This window comes from Mixophyes fleayi, chromosome 1, assembly GCF_038048845.1.
Source record: "Mixophyes fleayi isolate aMixFle1 chromosome 1, aMixFle1.hap1, whole genome shotgun sequence".
Taxonomy (NCBI): Eukaryota; Metazoa; Chordata; class Amphibia; order Anura; family Limnodynastidae; genus Mixophyes; species Mixophyes fleayi.
In genome coordinates, this window is record NC_134402.1 from 33,818,241 (window position 1) to 33,839,539 (window position 21,299).

The 21,299-nt window shown below is 42.2% G+C and overlaps 1 protein-coding gene across 4 annotated transcripts in view; it reads left to right on the plus strand.

The window, feature by feature from the left end:
- Positions 1-21,299, plus strand: part of GRK4 (G protein-coupled receptor kinase 4) — a 161,736-nt gene that overhangs the window by 111,190 nt on the left and 29,247 nt on the right. For 3 of the 4 annotated variants that reach the window (XM_075194343.1, XM_075194342.1, XM_075194345.1), the window contains 2 exons: positions 12,339-12,439; positions 17,528-17,620. In XM_075194343.1, the coding sequence (XP_075050444.1) occupies positions 12,339-12,439; positions 17,528-17,620 (194 nt within the window). The remainder of the gene's footprint in view (positions 1-12,338; positions 12,440-17,527; positions 17,621-21,299) is intronic. The other variant, XM_075194344.1, reaches the window with a different exon arrangement.

Below are 21,299 nucleotides of genomic sequence, written 5' to 3' on the forward strand. Positions count from 1 at the left end.
GCCCTGCCACTGGTGGCGTATAGTATGTAACGGCATAACGCCCTGCCACTGGTGGCGTATAGTATGTAACGGCATAACGCCCTGCCACTGGTGGCGTATAGTATGTAACGGCGTAACGCCCTGCCACTGGTGGCGTATAGTATGTAACGGCGTAACGCCCTGCCACTGGTGGCGTATAGTATGTAACGACGTAGCGCCCTGCCACTGGTGGCGTATAGTATGTAACGGCATAACGCCCTGCCACTGGTGGCGTATAGTATGTAACGGCGTAACGCCCTGCCACTGGTGGCGTATAGTATGTAACGGCATAACGCCCTGCCACTGGTGGCGTATAGTATGTAACGGCATAACGCCCTGCCACTGGTGGCGTATAGTATGTAATGGCGTAGCGCCCTGCCACTGGTGGCGTATAGTATGTAACGGCGTAACGCCCTGCCACTGGTGACATATAGTATGTAACGGCATAACGCCCTGCCACTGGTGGCGTATAGTATGTAACGGCGTAGCGCCCTGCCACTGGTGGCGTATAGTATGTAACGGCGTAGCGCCCTGCCACTGGTGACGTATAGTATGTAACGGCATAACGGCCTGCCACTGGTGACATATAGTATGTAACAGCATAACGCCCTGCCACTGGTGGCGTATAGGATGTAACGGCGTAGCGCCCTGCCACTGGTGGCGTATAGAATGTAACAGCATAACGCCCTGCCACTGGTGGCGTATAGGATGTAACAGCATAACGCCCTGCCACTGGTGGCGTATAGGATGTAACGGCGTAGCGCCCTGCCACTGGTGGCGTATAAGATGTAAAGGCGTAACGCCCTGCTACTGGTGGCATATAGGATGTAACGGCGTAACGGCATAACGGCCTGCCACTGGTGGCGTATAGGATGTAACGGCTTAGCGCCCTGCCACTGGTGGCGTATAGGATGTAACGGCGTAACGGCATAACGCCCTGCTACTGGTGGTGTATAGGATGTAATGGCATAACGCCCTGCCACTGGTGGCGTATAGAATGTAACGGCATAACACCCTGCTGCTGGTGGCGTATAGTATGTAACGGCATAACACCCTGCCGCTGGTGGCGTATAGAATGTAACGGCGTAACGCCCTGCCACTGGTGGCGTATAGTATGTAACGGCATAACACTCTGCCGCTGGTGGCATATAGTATGTAGCGGCATAACACCCTGCCGCTGGTGGCGTATAGTATGTAACGGCGTAACGCCCTGCCGCTGGTGGCGTATAGTATGTAACGGCATAACACCCTGCCGCTGGTGGCGTATAGTATGTAACAGCATAACACCCTGCCGCTGGTGGCGTATAGTATGTAACGGCGTAACGCCCTGCCACTGGTGGCGTATAGTATGTAACGGCATAACGCCCTGCCACTGGTGGCGTATAGTATGTAACGGCATAACGCCCTGCCGCTGGTGGCGTATAGAATGTAACGGCGTAACGCCCTGCCACTGGTGGCGTATAGTATGTAACGGCATAACACCCTGCCACTGGTGGCGTATAGGATGTAACAGCGTAACGCCCTGCCGCTGGTGGCGTATAGAATGTAACGGCATAAATATACTGTGTAAATGGAAGTGCTCTGCATATTTTTAAAATATGTTTTTGCCAACATTTCTTAGCTGGGGGGATTTCCAGACCCTCAATGTCCCTCAGCCCTAAGTACGTCACGTAACATGGCAAGCTAAAGACTTCACGCCTCGAGAAGGGTAGACCTATTTACACATCCATTCGTGCTTCTAGTTCTTTTCACATAGTGAAATTGTTCCATTCACCGAAACGACTATAATTAAATTGATAATACTCAGCAGGTGCCCTGGACACTTATATTCAGCCAGAGCTGGCTTTTCTCACTTGTCACATCAAACTGGAAACAAGGCTGACCCTGGATATAGCTTAAATAATATCCGTTTATTTTATAGCATCAGCGTTGCGGTGCGCCGTTGCGGTGCGCCGTTGCGGTATTTACCGTGACAGTGGTTAATTGGGACAGCGAAGAGGACTATGAAATGGTTTCCTAATGAAATAGATCCACTTCCGTAAAACGGACAGCACATTTCTCCACCTCTACTAACATCTCAAGTATACAGCATTAAGCTGTCAACAAACCACCACATCTGGACACAATTACACAGATCTGGTAATTTTCTAATTGGGCTGAACAACTCCATCACCACTGGCACATTTATCCTGCTGAGCAATGACCTCACAGGCTCTGATGTGGTCGGGAGCCAACCAGGGTGCTTGCTGGATGCGTCCAATCGTATCGCATGTGGTCATTTGTGGTCCACATTTTGTGGCCATGTTGGGCCTATTGTGTGAAATAGAAAAAAAACAAAACAACCAAAACCAAAAAACTTCAGTGTAACAATTAGTGTAGGTTGTCGGGCTTGTGGTCACGTCATTTTGAACTACATGAACTTCTCTCCTTGTGTGGACATGGTTACTAAAGATGTATAACATAGTGGTGCGGCAAGCGATTTAAGTATAGTTCTCATCCGGTCTTTATGCAGATGTCGGAGCACTTTCAAACTACTCTTTACTACTCTCTGCATATTGAAAGATGGTGACGCTTCTGTGCTCCGAGTCTTCAGAAATTTTAAGCAGATGTTCTTGGCCAAGTACAACAGCAACAGGAAATGAGTTTTGAGTGTGTTTTTCAAAGTTTGGCTCCAAATCAAAGCTCTCAAACTATTACCCAAAAGACAAATTGCAAAGAAAATGCAGATTGTGGTAGGTGTGTAGGTTGTATGTTTTTTTCTTTCTTTTAGATGCAAACACATTTTTAACTGCAGCATTCGGATAATATATTTTCTCTTGTACTAATTGGAGGATGTAATTGCTTGTACACGGCCTGGCAGAGTAAAACAAAATAATGTATATATGTATAGGAATACTATATTGTAATCTGGAGTACATTCCACTCTGGCTGATATGACGTACTTTGCCGTCCCATTCTGTGTTCATAAAATAAATATTCTTGAAGTACATTATAATATCTGACGTGGTTTGCAAAAGCGTTCACAAAGTCTTGGTGCTCAATCTTATTTTTTTTCTTTGAGCGCAATACATTTAATAGCAGCAAAATAAACGATTCAGAAATGCTGATTGCATAACTTCTCCTATATGCTGGGAGCACATTTTTGTGGCAATTTAAAGCTGCAAACCTATTTGGATTGATCTCCTCGATCGTATGTGCTGTTTATAGATCAGTTTTCACGCTTTTTTATTTTATTTATTTATTATATTATATTTGTCCAAACTCCTACGGAATTTGTTATTTTATAGCAGTCATTGATGATTTGCCTTTGGGCAGCGGCCCCCGTTTTTCAAGGAAAGAAAGTTAAGCAAAAGTTGTTTCAAATGTTTTTTTGGTGGGGCATTTCCAATACTTGCACAAAGCACAACGTGTCATTTTCGAGGGCGGTTAAGAAAGTCTTATTGTTGGGCACACTTTTTTCCTTTGCTTTAATTTTCATAAATATCCCTCTTTGTCCTTGTTTTCTCTGCAGTATCGTTTTTTTGTGTTTTATGTATGCTGGCTTTAATGATCATAGTTATTGTTAAGCTGGGTACACACTACAGAAAATGACTGCAGATGCGATTTCTGTAACGATTTTACCAACGACTGAAAGTTCAGATGATCATGCTGATTTACGTGTACATACCTACCCCATTTGCCTTCAGATCTGTGCGTAACTATCTGGTGAAAAGCTCTTTGGTCGTGGGTGCGTACACACTTCCACCTTTTGCCCAACATCGTTCCATCCATGATGGTGATTTTTAGGAAGCTTATGAAACCAAATCATCAGATGCAATGTATTTTTGTTACGATTAAACATGATCGTGGGAGCGTACACAGATATGCACACTCTTTGCAATATCTGACCAACAAACAGTCGTTTATCTTGTGACCTGTAAAATAATGGCATATATGTGAGCAGGCGGTGGAGGAGAAAGGTGGCGTCCCTGTTGCTCTTCCTCCCTACACAAGGACTGGAATTATCTGGCTGGTCAGATGTGCTAGGAAACTAACCTGACCTTCCTGCTTCTACTCAATGGTAGGAATTTTGGATCTCCCAATTGCACTTTTGGGTAGAGCCACATTTCTAGGTATTGTTCAGCCCAAAAAAAACAAAACTAAACAAGCATACAAAAGTGACAGATGTAATAACCTCACTCCCGTGATTAATAAATGAGACTAGATCGAGCGGTAGTTTAGGTGAAAAATGAGAGTTTAATGTAATGAAGATGGATTCTAATGAAGAAAGTTGAACTTCGTAATGACATTTTTTGTTAAACTTTTTCCCGGTGTATCATCATCATTAGCTATTTACATAGCACCACTAATTGCACAGCGAACTCGCTTACATCCTCTCCCTGCCCCAGAAGAGTTTACAGCCTAATTTCCCTAACACACACAGACAAACTAGGATCAATTTAATAGCAGCCAATTAACCTACCAGTATGTTTTTGGCGTGTGGGAGGAAACCGGAGCACCTGGAGGAAACCCACGCAAACACGGGGAGGACATACAAACTCCTCACAGATAAGGCCATGGTTGGGAATTGAACTCATGACCCCAGTGCTGTGAGGCAGAAGTGCTAACCACTGAGCCACCGTGCTGCCCATTATCTGCAAATATAGGCAAATTTCCTTTCAATAATAAAGAACAAGCAATTATTTGGTATTATACCATAAAACCATGCACAAGCCTACTGGCGTGCACTTTGTAGTGTAACCATTTTATTTTATCCCCAAATTGTCATCCTCTCCTCCAAAATATAGTCCCTCTGTGTCTGGGAGCACTACGTGTGTTAGTCACTTAGGTACATACAGCTACCCAGAATCCTGGAATGTTGGGATTACGGTTAAGGCAGGGGTCTTATTTAATATGAATATTCTACATAAAATAGTTCTATAAAGGTCACCTTCAGTTCAAGGTTCTGGTTCTTCAGCAACTGTAGTTCCTCCCTGATATAAAATACAGTCCTAAATGACTAATTCCAAAACCTGCAATAAAATAGTCCACAGGTAATTGGAGAGGATCATGCTGTGTGCGTTTGGCACTCGCAGGTCAAAGCGCCTGACTAAGAATGTTGCATTCTTCCAGTTTAAGGCGACTTGCAGCTCTCTGCGGAATTTTAAAGACCATTTATAGTTTATAAGGAATTTGAATGAGAAGTGTTTAGTATCACTAGTTGAGATACTGAAAACAGGCAGCAAGTTATTGGGTTCCTTTACTTATATTCTAGCTTTTATTTTACAGTTTGCTGCTGCATATATATATTTTTTTTAATATTTAGATTTTACACACCCAACAACATCAGCCATTGGCTTTTAAATATGGTCATGAAATAATGTTTTTGTGTGTTCTGCGCTTTCATTGGATAGTGTAGTGGTTTATAATGGGCAGCACGGTGGCTTAGTGGTTAGCACTTCTGACTCTCAGCACTGAATTCAATTCCCGACCATGGTCTTACCTGTGAGGAGTTTGTATGTCCTTCCCATGTTTGCGTGGGTTTCCTCCCACACTTCAACAACATACTGGTAGGTTAATTGGCTGCTATCAAATTGACCCTAGTCTGTGTGTGTATGTTAGGGAATTTAGACTGTAAGCTCCAATGGGGCAGGGACTGATGTGAATGAGTTCTCTGTACAGCGCTGCGGAATTAGTGGCGCTATATAAATAGCTGATAATGATAATGTTGCAAAAATGTCAGGTTAATGGTTTAATGTGTTTTATTGACTTGGCATTATACTTGGCAACTTCAATAATTTAAAAGTCCAGGAGATCCTGGTCAGGAAGGTGAGGCGGGGCACAGTCAAATCTCGTTATTTTGGTGAATCGCGTAATCAAGGCTTCCATCCTGCCCACTTCACTATGAAGTAGGCAGGGTGCGGGTAATTGCTTGCTCTCCTGGGAGAGTCCGGGAGAGCTACCTGGATTTCGGCAGTCTCCTGGACATTCCGGGAGAGTTGGCCAAGTATGCTTGAAATTGCTTTGTGTGGAGATCTGGCTGTGCCTATACAAGAACACAGCACATCAGCTACATCTCCAATGGAGGTAAATGTTTCTCCATCCACTCTGTTTGGCTATCTCAAGCTGTAGGGAAGCACATGCAGGTGGTAAAACTACAATTGTATAGGCCGCTTATGTACAGAGCGACTGCCAACCCTGATGATCATCACAATATGATGTGCACAACACCATACCGGCCTACAATTCTCCTGCATACGGTCCAAGATGGGAGCCTACACATATTTGTGTTGAATCATGTCATCTTGGCCCTCACAACAAAATGACTATTTCGTCATCGTGGATGGGGCCAAAATTACGCAATTGAGCGTGCCCCCCTTCTGCCTGCCCCCCCCCCCTTCCCCTCCGGGATCTCCTGAACCTCAAAAGTTAAAAGTTGACAAGTATACACAACACTAATGACCCCTAACAACCAATCAGACTTTTAACTTTGGTCAGTCTATTGTTTGCTAGTCAAAAAAAGGGATAGTTGCTATGGGTTACATTGCTGGGAGTGCAGCCATTTTGGGGGCCAAACTGGTGCTCACGGGAGTGCAGCCATTTTGGGGGCCAAACTGGTGCTCACGGGAGTGCAGCCATTTTGGGGGCCAAACTGGTGCTCACGGGAGTGCAGCCATTTTGGGGGCCAAACTGGTGCTCACGGGAGTGCAGCCATTTTGGGGTCCTAACTGGTGCTCACGGGAGTGCAGCCATTTTGGGGGCGAGCCGGTGCTCACGGGAGTGCAGCCATTTTGTGTGCCGAACCGGTGCTCACGGGAGTGCAGCCATTTTGTTTGCCGAACCTGTGCTCACGGGAGTGCAGCCATTTTGGGGTCCTAACTGGTGCTCACGGGAGTGCAGCCATTTTGTGTGCCGAACCGGTGCTCACGGGAGTGCAGCCATTTTGGGGTCCGAACTGGTGCTCACAGGAGTGCAGCCATTTTGGGGTCCGAACTGGTGCTCACGGGAGTGCAGCCATTTTGGGGCCTGAACTGGTGCTCACTTGAGTGCACAAAGTGATGACAATGGTTCATAGTGGTTTGTTAGTTTCATGAACACTGAATCGGCCCCCACAAATTGGCTGCATTCTCATGAGATGGTAACAACCCACAAAATGTAGGTCAGATGTCTGAGGGGGGAAAAATCAGTTTACTCTGTTCCTCCATAATTTATTAGAAAGATAATTGCCAAACCAACCCACATCATATATGCAAAGTGCCAAAAAAACACAAAGTGGTAAGTGGTAGAAAGGCTATACTGTACAAACACTGGGGGAAGCCCAGTGTAATAGATGTGTTGTGAGAGTGGAATAAAATAAAAGTTGACAGATGTCTGTGGTCGCTGGCTCTCCATGGAGAAGGATTTTTATTTACCACATGCATTTTTATTGCTACCAACGCACAGATCCTGCAGAAAGTGTTTTTTAGGAATTTTTCCCCCTGTTAATATGTGGTGTTCATGAAAAAAGTTTCCTGTTACTTTTATCACCTATTTGTTTTGATTACGTTACCTTGTATAGCTTTATATATAGCTTAACCCTTGTTTTATTCAATTTGTGACCATTTATCAGGAATTGAGCTCAGAGATTGAGGACTAGTTTGTACCAACTTTTAGAACACCTGGGTAAAATAATGTCACTTGTGTTAACATGTATCGGCCATTAAATGTAGGCAGTTTTTTTCACATGCCATATGCTCATTACATTGATTGGTAAGGCATATGTGTGGTGAAAAGGGAGATACCGAGGATATAGATGCTAAAAACAAGATGTTTCATATAATAGGAGCAGACTCACATTTGTATCATCATCATCAGTTATTTATATAGCGCCACTGATTCCGTAGAGCTGTACAGAGAACTCATTCACATCAGTCCCTGCCTCATTGGAGCTTACAGTCTAAATTCCCTAACACACACACACACACACACACACACACACACACACATATATACAGACAAACAGAGAGAGACTAGGGTCAATTTTGAAAGCAGCCAATTAACCTATCAGTATGTTTTTGGAGTGGGAGGAAACCGGAGCACCCGGAGGAAACCCACGCAAACACAGGGAGAACATACAAACTCCACACAGATAAGGCCATGGTCGGGAATTTAACTCATGACCCCAGCGCTGTGAGGCAGAAGTGCTAACCACTTAGCCACTGTGCTCCACTTTGACACCTAAGGCCCTGGCCACAGATAGGGTCTTGTCACAAAGTGTGGCGCTCTCACCACTAAACACAGCTTATCCAAATCCCATGCATATTGTATATTTCCTCTGCCTGGTTACCAACATTTGCAAGTTGCGCTATAAGCCTGCAGGGGTAAGACCATCACCCTGTATCAATCTGAGAGGGATGAAGTACCAATGTCAGTCACCTCTTGACCTACATGACCCCATGATTGTCTCCATTAGTAAAATCTTCCATCATGGTGTCCAGCAATGAGATCTTAAGGAACAGCCAGATTAGCATTCATGTCGCAGGTATAAAATGAGCTTCCAACAAAAGTAGGGAAATGAAATACACTGGGAGAGAAACTATGGGAGGAAAATGTATAAGGAGAGAGGTACAAAATTTTGCCTTGGAGAAATAATGGTTTAAACACCCAGAAATGGACTGTTTACTACATAGACCTATTCTACCAAGACAGGAAAAGGAGAGACTGGATAGGCAAACTCTGGTAGACTAGACTGACTGACTGACAGGAGCAGACTGACTGACTGACTGACTGGAGCAGACTGACTGACTGACTGGAGCAGACTGACTGACTGACTGACTGGAGCAGACTGACTGACTGACTGGAGCAGACTGACTGACTGACTGACTGACTGGAGCAGACTGACTGACTGACTGACTGACTGGAGCAGACTCACTGACTGACTGACTGACTGGAGCAGACTCACTGACTGACTGACTGGAGCAGACTCACTGACTGACTGACTGGAACAGACTCACTGATTGACTGGAGCAGACTCACTGACTGACTGACTGGAGCAGACTCACTGACTGACTGACTGGAGCAGACAGACACCGACAGGACAAGGAGAGACTGGATAGGCAAACTCTGGTAGAATAGATTAACTCGCTGTCAGGAGCAGACAAACCAACAGGACAGGGAGACTCACCGACTCCGCAAGGAGAGATTAACAGCACAAAGGGCATCCCGACGGGACAAGGATAGTCTAACGGGACTGGCAGGGACAAACACCAATAATCTCTGAGCATCTTCGATAAAGGATTGTTCTATGTAAAAGTAGAGCAGATTTGGAGAACAGTAATCACAGTGTAGGGTGGTGGCATTTCTAAAAAATAAAAAATGGTGTACAGCAAAAACCGCATCTCATCGAGTTCTTAATGACATGTTTCTAGTATAGTTTAGGAAATTGAAGGAGATGTCTGTCTGTTGGACAGAACATTTTTTTTTTTTTTTCTGTTAATCATTTTTAATTAAAGACTGTGACTGTGACACTAAAAGTTAGATTCAGGCCCTTGTAGGGACAAAAACAATCTGGCTGCTTTTCTGCGCATTGTATATAAAGTAAAAGATATTATTTGTGGCTTTATGGTCATTGCCCTAACACTTGTAAACACCGGATTCTTACAGTAAATGAATAATTCCTCAGCAATTCCAGACACGTGCCGGGTCTATAGACCGTGGAGTTACTGTTGAAGCCTCAGCCTACAGTGTTACCCTGATAGGACGACGTTGTCCTGAGGTTCTACAAAGCAATCGTGGTAAACGTATCTGGCTGCTACGTCAGTCTATGCAGTCGCTTTATTCTTTGTGTCCTTACCAACCTTTGTTTCTTGGACATTAGTTATGCCACTCCCTTCCTTCCTCTCTCTAACTGGCATTTGTTTTTTCACTCTCTGGAGATGTTTAGTTAATTTTTTTTATTTTTTTTATTATGAAGACGTGAAACTCAGGGATTGTCCCAGATTGAAGCCTGTGCCAATTTATTATGGGTTTCCTTAGATGGAAATAGTTGCTCAGAAATGCACATACCTTCTACAGATGAGCGAGGCAATGTCAGGCTTGAGGCCTTGTTTACTCCCATGTAACTCGTTGTAAGGGAGACCTGTGAGAAGACACGAGGGAGCTGTAATACTTGTAAGAGCACCAGCAGCGATCATCCAGGCTACTGGGTACGTCTGCAGGAGCTATGTGTACTAAACAGCACTGTGTGTAATTAATGAACGTAGAATATATTGATAATACCAGTTTATTAGTCATAAAATGATGGTAACCTTCTAGTAAGTAGATGGGTTGAGCGTTTATTTTGTTTGTATTAATTCCGTTGCGCCCAGTGTCATTTTGGAGTAATTTAGAAAAGTAGTGCAACGCGGTTTGTCCGTCTCCTGGGAATTTGGGAGGGATATTCCCCCCCTATCACACACACACACAGTCACTGCTATATGCAGCAATTCAAAGCTTCTGTAGGAGAGGGGAGGAGGGTTGGCCTAAGACTTCAGAAGTGCCTGGCGTGCCCCCAATAGACGTGGCATGCCTCCAACATGGCGTTACCTTGCCCATTTTCGTTGGCGTTTGATAGGTCCAAATAATTTATTTTATTTTTTTCAAAAAAGAAAGTTAAAGTTTTTTTGATTTGGGTGGTGGGGATCACCTTTACCCATTACACTGAAGCCAGCACCTGGTGCTACAGATTTGTTTTATTTTTAACCAGCAAAATGACGGTCATGTCCCCACTTGTCAGAGAGTTCTACGTTCCATGCAACTGCTGAAATGAATACACTTGTACAATTTACAACCGAGGGGTTAAAATAGTTGCTGGTGTTGATTTTCAGCTCTCTTGTACTTGGGCCACTGGGTATCTTTTGCAGTGCAAATATTGACAGGTGTGTGTATACATTGATATAATCATCCCTCTTGGTTGGAAAGAGTTGGTAGATTATGTGTGGCATGGGCAGTGCCTGCCAGCATGTAAACTAACTGTGTAAGCCACACCGCTAGTTGCAGTTCCGCCTGTTCCCACAGGATCCCTGCAGTTTTATAGCATACGGCAAGTGCACATTGTAAACACATTGCCTGTACTGGGCTGTGAATCCGCATCTCACTCGTACTTAAATATGAGCTGTGTATGTGAGGCTAGAAATTAATGTCTGTGTGCAGCACAGGGGTATGGGCAGTGAATGAAATTACCTGGTCGTGTTTGAGGTTACGATAGACTTAACTCATTCTCTTGATAATCCCTGTCCCTGGCACTCCGCACTCTCGCAGCCCTTCCTGGCTAATTCACTACTAATTGAGCAAGTTGCCAGCTATGGGCACCTGTGGTCTGGTAATAGCTGTACCCAGTGCTTTTATTGTAAGAAAAAAGGTACCGGACTCGCATCACACAGTCAATCACTGTACACACACCCACACACGTCAGTTGTGTAACGAAACATAACGGTCACTGCCCACAGTAATCTCTCAGCGAGGGACCACACGACCAATCACAAGCTGAGCAGCGCCATCACAACCAGCGCGGACGAAGTACGCACGCATCGGACTCGACACACAAGCAGCCCGCATGCACCAGTCGAATTATTTTGCCGCCGACCTGCTACACTAGACGGGCCGATCCAAGTCCACGCGGACCAAACATCAAATGTTCAAAAATGACATTTAAAACTTGGAAAATCCTTTAAAAAAGGTGCCGGAACTCAGTTCCGATGAGTTCTATGACAAAAAAGCACTGACTGTACCTACAACAGTATTAACCCTAAGCAATCTTCACTTCACATACAATAGGCGGTATTGTCCCTCCTATTTGTAAGTGGATCTCTTACATTTTTGAACACCCAGTTTTATAAATTGACCAGAAATATCCACTTTTCAACCAAATTGGCAAATAGTTTGCACCTGTCTCAACCGCCACCCCTCCACCTTCCCCTGATGCAATCGCCCTAAACTATTAAAGTGTAATCTGACAGGAGAAAACCTCTGATCACATGATCTGTTTGTGAGGCCTTCTGCCGAAGGGTACAAGGCACTTGCCTTCCTTGGTGTCCCCAATAATGACCGGATCACCAAATAGCCTTACAGTGGTTGCAGGAGAACTGTCTTAAAATTGTATACTTTAATGTAAGCTAACTACACATTGCCATGTATTTATTTAGAATGAAATATCTTTGTGGATTGCTATAGTCCGCAACGTAAAAAAAAGTTGTACGTATAATGGAGCGCATAGGTGCATTCTATAAAATGTGCTCAATGTATTGATACGAACAGCTTGATAGTTGATAAAGTTGTATATTATACGTTCATTCGCTCATTTCTTCTTGTATTTTATTTGGCAGTCTGCAGCCCATTTGCCGGAAATACCTCAGGAAACCGTACATGAATGCAAGGAGCGGCTGGAGCAGAGCCCCTGCAAGGAGATCTTTAATGACTGCACTAGGTGGGTGATGTACATGACTGAATGATAAATGTCTCTGCTGTCTGAGAAGAAAACATATATTAGGGCTTATTTAATAAAGTGTGCCATATAAAATACATACTGTAACTTGTAGTAGCCAATCATACGTTCGCTTTCATTAGACTGACTTCACTAGATTGATATAAGCTGATATCTGAATGGTTGCTATGGGTTACAGCACATCATTCTTTTATCCATGCTGTCATTGAATGCTCTTTAATGTAAACGTTTCTCACTGTAGGCTGCCTTATCTGACAATATTATATAAGTTTCTTTTCCCCCAGTATATAAAGCTTAGTATTACTTTCTTTGGAAGATACTTTCAGGCAGCACTCATTAAGCAACAGCAATTATAGTGGAACTTGTGTAAGTCATGTGACATGAGTATTTTGGACTTGTAACATTGCTTTTAGTTTCATTCATTTTAGTTCCATTTAATCACAGGTGGATTTGTAGCCCCGGTATTCAAAACCATATGTTTAAGGACTGCTGAACCCCAAAACGTTAACTTTTTCAGCACAGTAAAATACAAGGATCATTTTTACCCTAACATCTCACTGCAGCTGTTATAATGTCAAGTGTCACATTGTCACTCTATTAGACAGCTGAAACTCCTCCCACTTCTTTAGGACAGTGTCTTAATGGGATTTGATACAGGTCCGAGCCGAGATTGCAGTTATTTGAGCTGCTGCTACATCAATGCAGGGGTGGCTCTACTCTGTGAGCAAGTTAAGCAGCTGCTTAAGGCTTAGGGCCCCTTGGTGGTTGAAGCAATCTGATAGAAACATAACCTCAAAATAAGTAAAATGTGAAAGGAGCATTGCTATGCTGCGCGTGGGGCGCAGTTAGCGAACGATTATCTGGCATGCTGCTTTGCGGTTTTTTTCAGAGATCGATTCGTACTGTCTTTTAAGACATGAGTGTGCTTATAGCTGTTGTCACTCCTTTGAGGGTATCTGAACTGTGTAGGGTTCTCTCTTCAGCAGTGGTGGTCCGTGACGCCATAGGTGCTGACATGGGAATTTAGAAGAATAATGGAAAACAAAAATGTCTTCCTCGAGAAAAGGATAGGAAAAACTTTCGGTTAGATTAACAGGAGCAGCAATCCGGTTTGCATAGACAAGGGAATAAGAGATTGAAAGTGGTGCAATAGGAACAAACGAGGCGTGAGTGTGTAGGGAACAAACGAGGCGTAAGTGTGTAGGGAACAAACGAGGCGTGAGTGCGTAAGGCAATAGACGAGGCGTAAGGCAATAGACGAGGCGTAAGGCAACAGACGAGGCGCGAGTGCGCAAGGCAACAGACGTGGCGCGAGTGCGCAAGGGAATAGACGTGGCGCGAGTGCGCAAGGCAACAGACGAGGCGCGAGTGCGTCGGGAACAACGCTTGTGGGCTGACAAGAGGCATCTGGCAGTAACCAAGATAGAAGTCTACAATTTTGGTGGCCTACACACAATCTGTATGACGACATTGGCGGCTATATATGATTTGGTTTCTAAATACGCTGCTGGCTCATGTCATCCTCTGTGGCATTTAAAATAACTCCTTGTGTGACCTTTATGGAAACTGATCTATAGTAGTAGTGGTAGTAGAAGCAGTAGTGGTGCAAAAAAGGTACTGTATCCAGACATTTACTTTTGTTTTTTCTAAACTGTACTAGGAAAATGACAGCTAGTATATGTTTGCTATGGTTTAAAGCACCTTTTGTGAACCTGTGCACCAGTTTTTATAATGTGGCAGGTTAGTTCATAGATGCCCCTCTTTATACAGTACCTGTCATTCAGATTTAGGAAAGTGACTTGTGATTATTTAGGCCTCTTTGTGATAATGATGTAAATATTTGCATGAAACACCAGTTTTTAGTTATCGATAATATCTACTGTATAATGTTTTCGATGACACTAACTCGTTATAGTAATGTATTGTAACATTGAACTTTTGATATGTTGTAAAGCATTTTGACCCTCCTTTTTATTATTCTAATAATTGCGGCTGTGATCCAAAATGTCTGTGTTTTTTAAGACTGCCCCTGATTTGCCCCTGAAAACCTCTAAGTGTGATGGAATTTATAGGCAGTATCAGAACTCTGGGGACATATAATGCAAGAGCTGGAATTTATTTTTGGGAAGGGAATTGGGGGGGTATTTATAGCATCCTCAAGGAGATAAAAGCCTCAGAAGAATTCTGCTTTACAACAGCTCTATTATCAACATAATTGAAGTTGAAAAGCACCTTATAATTTATTTTATTTACATCTTATTTTTACCTAATTTTGGTTCTGCTACTGGTGAAACTGTTGTCCACATTGGTATGTCTGTCTCTCTGCAGTGCCCATGCTTTATTTATTGCCAATTTTACATTGTTAGATCTTTTGAATAAAATATATCATGTGTGTTATTTCAGTTTGTGTACAGTAAAAGTCCTTGGCACTATTACATATGGGAGATGTAGTGGCTTTACTTCATCTTTTAAAACATGAGTATTAATACCCTACTTGTGTAAAGTACACAACGGAACATATAGTGATCCACTGGGCAGCCATTTTATGAGCTGAACCAATATTTGTGAGAACGTGGCCTATCGATCTACGATCGAAGACCTAGTGATGTTACGGAGACATAAGGAACACAGGACCCTAACAATATTCTTGAATACCCGAGCGCTAAATGAAAATACACTAGATGAAAATTGATTTCCCACTAGAATTAATAGAAATCAAATTTATTTTGTTAATATGGTCCAGATTGCTGTATGCAAGTTAAGTATAAAGTGATTCAAATCCCAAACTAGATAGTAGTTGAGAAGATTTATTATATACTATAGTGCACATATATTTATCAACAATTATTGATCACAAACAAAATACTGTACTGTATTATGAATGTACTGTACTTACAAAACAACAAAATCTGACTTTGTAAGGCCAATGGCTGCTACTTCCGTTGCTTGCAGCTGCAGTTGTCACAGCGGAACAGTATTCATCATTAGAGACTCATTGGCTCGAAGGCTTTGTAGGTGTATAAAGAGTTTTTCTGGCTCCAGATGTTATGTGGTCAATCAGCGCAGAAGATGACAGGATAGACTTCAGAAGCTAAAACAAAATAAAACGAATCAAGCTTACTCTGCCAAGTCAGGGCGCTTCAGAACTTCTAATTTAACTTTCAGTGACAAACATTCTCTGCTTCTTGTCCCTGTCTGATTGACTCGCTTCGGTGCCATTCTGAAGACAGAACGGTTCAGTAGTGCGTATACAGCATCCAGATTTTGAGCTGATTGTTTTGCATGCACTTCTTGAGTCTATGCAAATCCAGGCCGAGTGTAAGATTGTATTTTTTTATGGGTACAACAGCCATATGGCATAAAATAAAAAAATGAAAAATAATTATATCGAAAAAGCGCTTTTGAATGCCATAAGTTCGGGGTATTGCTGTTTACAAGTTGTTTTACATTCCATTTTAATTATAAATGTGTGTAATATATACCAATGCAATACACTTCAGTGTTTCTTATAGTCAAGGATATAAACGAGAACTAAATTAATTTGTATACAGTGAATGTATGTCGTCGTTACATTAATCCCAAAGAATGAAGCTTGTAAACCTCAATTTATAAATGTCATTCTCCCTCCCAAAACACGCTCCTCCCGGCCTGTTAGTCTGGAAAAGCAGATGTAAAAATATTTTCTTGCACTGACATATCTGGAAATGTCCCAAGAACTTTCCATTTTCTTTTTTTTTTTTTTTATAAATCCACATTCTGTCAACAACATGATGATGCTTGTTTCTGGTTGTCTGATATGTGACTGTAAAACGCACGAAGGAGGATTCTATACATCTGTTGTATCATAAAATCTATATCCGTGTGTGTTCTTGTCTAAGTGACAGTTAGTGCTGTTCTGGTCCATCCGGCCATTTCTGAGAGCGCAGGAATCACATCATCCTCCTGAAACCACACAGCCGGTCTTTGATTGTGAACTGAATATTTTAGATCTGTTGCTTTGACAAAGCTCCGTAATACAATGGTGAACGGAGCCGACGGATCGCAGTGGGCTCGCCAGGAGAAAGTCCGCGCTTCCAACGTCCCAATCCTCCGCTCTGGAAAACTGGAGCGTGAGATCAAACGCAGGCGCTGAGCCACCCTAACACCAGCTCTGACTGTGAAGCCTGTTTATTATTTGTAGTCAACCGAACTAGTAGAAACTTGTGGACCCACAAATGGTTGTGATTATAACTTTAGATGGGCCAAAAATTTTGAAGGTGTCCCCGAGTTTTCTCAGCCCCCTCACCTACCATGATGAGCTGACCACCCGGCTGCCTCTCTTGTGCCACTGTGACCGATCTGTTCAGAGAGGAAGGGACCACTAGCCGTAGCACGGGTGGCAGCTAGATGGGGTCAGGCAGCTGAGGGTCCATGATGGGCTCCGGGGCCCAAAGTATGGCCTACTGAAATTCCACATGCTTCTCGTGTACTTTACTTTTTTTTAACAGAGCTGCAGTGGGATTTCACAATAGGCTTTAACAATATATTTTAGCTTCATGACATTACCATGACCGAGCGGTTTATTTATCAAAGGGAGAAGAGCACCCGTTTTTGTAGGAGATAAGAATGGTTACTGTTTTGCCAATTACATGAAAGCGCTGTAACTCTGCCGGCAGTAATGATTCCCCATCGGCGACGGCTTCCCCATGGCACCTTAGCCATGGGAATAAAAGAAACAATGAATAACCTATATAGTATCTCTGTAGGAGCTTTCTGACCCTATGGATGTGCAAACTCTGTGTTTATTAGATTAAATGTTATTTGTTTCAAAGAGTGTATATGTATGTATATATGTGTGTGTGTATATATATATATATATATATATATATATATATATATATATATATATATATATATATATATATATATAAATAATGTGTGTGTGTGTATATTATTCCTGCCATGCCAGAAATCTATTCCTCATTAATAGTTTGTATATATAATACCTTTACCCCCGTGTTGTCTGTATAGCAGAGAAGTCATGTGCACATACATACAATTGCTCATGCCTGTTGCCTCTCTATATTGCAGAGTGGTTCACGATTATCTGAGTGGAGTACCATTTGAAGACTTTCAGGCCAGCATGTACTTCTCCCGCTTCTTGCAGTGGAAATGGCTTGAACGGTAAGTACTTAGGATCGCTACGTAAGCCCCTGTGTAACTTGGCTCTACTTTACCGGCAGTCAGTAGACTGTAAAGACCTTTCCCATGGTCCGATGTTGGAAGGACAGACGGACACATGTCGGGGCCTCTGTGACTGTTATCACATGATGAAGAAACTTCTGATAAAGTTGGCTACATTCTAATGCACTGATTGTTTGTTTTACCCACCCCAAAACATCATAAAGTGAGTTAAGCTGTAAACTTTATGAATTAGACTTTGCGACACATCAGTTTTCAAACTTATCTCTCAAGGGGAGGTGGGTCCGGGATCAGAAATTGCCTGGATATGGAAGTAGTGGCACAGACACATAGACACGGGGCATATTCAATTGTTAGAATATCCCCCCGCGTTAAAACTATTACCGTTATTGCGGTAATAGTAAGCTGGGTTTCAGCTCGCGGCTCAGGGAGCTGCGAGCTGAAATCCAGCGAGAGAACTACCGTAATAACGTTTTTTACGCGCACTATTACCGTAATAACGGTAATAGTAGGCGCGCCGCTAGATTTTCGGCATTTCCGCCGACATTTGAATATGCCCCTATGTGTATGTATTTGTCTGATTTTAAGGATTTATTACAATCTTTTATTTCCAGAGGACAAGCAAATGACCCTTGCCAGTTTGACACGTCATAAAGGACATGTGCATTAGTTCTTGTGTTTGTGTTTGTGTTTTTTTTGTGATGGGGGTGAATTCCTTTGCACCAATTAATATTAAGACTATCTTCAAACATTGTTTTTATTTATCTCTTGCTGTGTGTCTGAAAATGCGTTTAAACCCTTTGCTGTGATGCAGAGAAGATGCTACAGTAATTTTTGCAGAATTCAGTAATTTTGTTGCACTAACCTACAAAGCTTCCTAACAAGGTTGCTTGATGATTCTATGTTAATAGGGGAGGGTGCATCTGTGAGCGCCATCTGGTGTTTGAACTGTGCAATAGATTTAGATAAAACGTTAATATATGTTTATTTTTAATCCCATTTTGTTTACAAATAATTGGGGATGTGATTCTTTAAAATAAATAAAATTGTGTGGATTTCCCCTTCTAATTTTTTTTTTCTTTGTTGTTGATCAAAAACTCAAGTCATTTAGATGCAGTAACATGTCCATGCTTAAGTACATTCATATCCGTCTATTCAGCTGGTAATTTGTGCGGTTATAAAAGGAAGCGATAGATGTGTGCTGGAAAAATACCTGGTATAATTAAGTGTAGCTCTGCCCCAGCTACGATTCACAGACCTCGCTTAGTGTTATGACCCTAGAATGCCTTATTACCGCCATAAAATAGATGCATGCAGCGAGTTTAGATAAGAACCTGGCCCTAACTTGAAAATTGTTCCACTTGGATACACCGTTCAATGGCTTTCACAGTGCTGGGAGGTGACGTGTCTCTTGCCTGGCTGCAAACATTGGGTTATATGCGCCTATAAAGAGCACTGGACCTTTCTCTAAAGTAGTTGTGTTATTGATTAGATATTGTTTTATAGTGTTTTCCCTTTTGCTTGAAACTACAATGAAACACACGGCTCTACTTAGAAAATATATATATCAAAAGTCACTGCAGCTCATATAATAATTTATCATGAAATAACATACTGACTCTTTTGGGCAGACATGATCTCTATGTGTAATATAATAGCCTGTGTATGGATGCCTTCTTGGCTCGTTAGCAGAGGATCACAAGCAGAACATCCTAGGTGTAATCCTTGATTCACAACGTTTATCGTTTATTCCCCCCATCAACTCTATATCTAAATCATGTTACATACACCTAAAGAACATTTCCAGAATACGCACATATCTGACACAAGACAATGCAAAAAACCTTAACTCATGCACTCATCATCTCCCCTCCTTACTGGTCTTCCCAAAGTCAGACTTGAACCCCTACAATCTATTTTGCACGCAGCGGCTAGATTGATTTTCCTTACTAACCGTTATTCCTCTGCTGAGTCACTCTGTCAGTCTCTACATTGGTTGCCTGTATTTCAACGAATCCAATATAAAATTCTTCTACTAACATATAAGGCCATCAACAAAATTGCACCGTCATACATTTCCTCACTTGTCCCAAATATCTCCCAACTCGACACCTCCGTTCTGCACAAGATCTGCGTCTCTCTTCCGCTCTCATCACATCCTCCCACTCCCGGTCACAGGACTTTTTTCGGGCTGCACCCACTTTGTGGAATTCCCTCCCTCGCACAGTAACACTTTCCTCTAGTCTTCAAACCTTCAAGCGTTCACTGAAAACCCACCTCTTCAGACAAGGTTATGATATTCCTCAACCATCATCTTAATTTCCCTAGATTACCCTATTACCATCCTCTACACTGCTAACGCAAGATAACAACCCTCTGACCAACATTGCAACACACACCTGCAACTAGCCCCAACTGTTAAATTAAATAAAATTAATAGTATTCACTTTTAATAATAGAACCATTTCTCCCAACCATCCTCATCATTAAATAATTCATATTCACATTTATTAAATAGCCTTCGTTCTCTCCAAACATACAATTTGTGGCTGCATATCTTGGGAAATGTATTTTTAAAAAGTTTATTCCAGGATTTGAGATTTATGAGTTTAGATATTTAGGAGTAGATTCAATTCCCTGTATCGTTCTTTAGAATAACGCGGGGTGCATCATTGCCGTTAGTAGGGTGATTTTAAGACAGATTTCTGCTCGCGACTCAGGGATCAGTGGGCAAAAATCGGCATTGAAATTACTGTATTAACGGTAATAATGCACATCAATTACCGTAGTTCCGGTAAAGAACAACGTAGGAATTGAATCATCCCCTTAGCTTGGGGAAACTTTGTAACAATCATGGAATGCGTGGGGTCAAATGTATCACCATATAGTTCACTATCTGTTTCTGAAAATGATTACCTAGACGTTTCACGATGTGCTAGGAAGATACAGATTAAAGCTTCAGGTTTAGAATGGTTAATAAGAAATACCGATACTTTCCCAAATTATTTTACGAGTACAAATTAGGAAGTTATATCATTGGTTGTGTTATATGGAATAAGCTATTTTCCACAAATGAGGAGACTTTATAATCCTCATCTCCTGTAGACAGACCAAAGATATCTTTATTTACAATTGCACCAATGGTTCTGTGCAGAGTGCGAAACGGAGGGGAGATAGCGGCCAACTTTACATGTCCCGTTATGTATGTGAAAATACATATTGTGTAATTATAATGGATGGGGTTTTTTTACATTATATTTTTAGAATTCTTCATTTTATTTTGTCAGCAGGAACATCATTATAATGCAATAAAAACGGAGGGAGAGTTGTTTTACAAAGTCAAATTCAATACATGTAAAAATGTATCAAATAAACATAACACATTATCTAAAAATAATAGAGTGTGACTGCTTGTAAGACACAGGGGGCTACCCCAATACAAGGGAGGGACGGTGGGTACTAGGAAGGAGAATAGGGGGCGGTAGCAGGTGTATGTTTTTAAGAAAGTCTTTTGGGGGAAACAATTATATTATAACTGTGAAAAGGAGACACTGATTACCAGACATTACGCTAGACCAGGGGTATTGTTGATGTTGTCAGAGAAAGTTATTGTGTCACCCAGTGGGCAGTGTTGTTTCAACAATGCGGCTATATAGTTTTA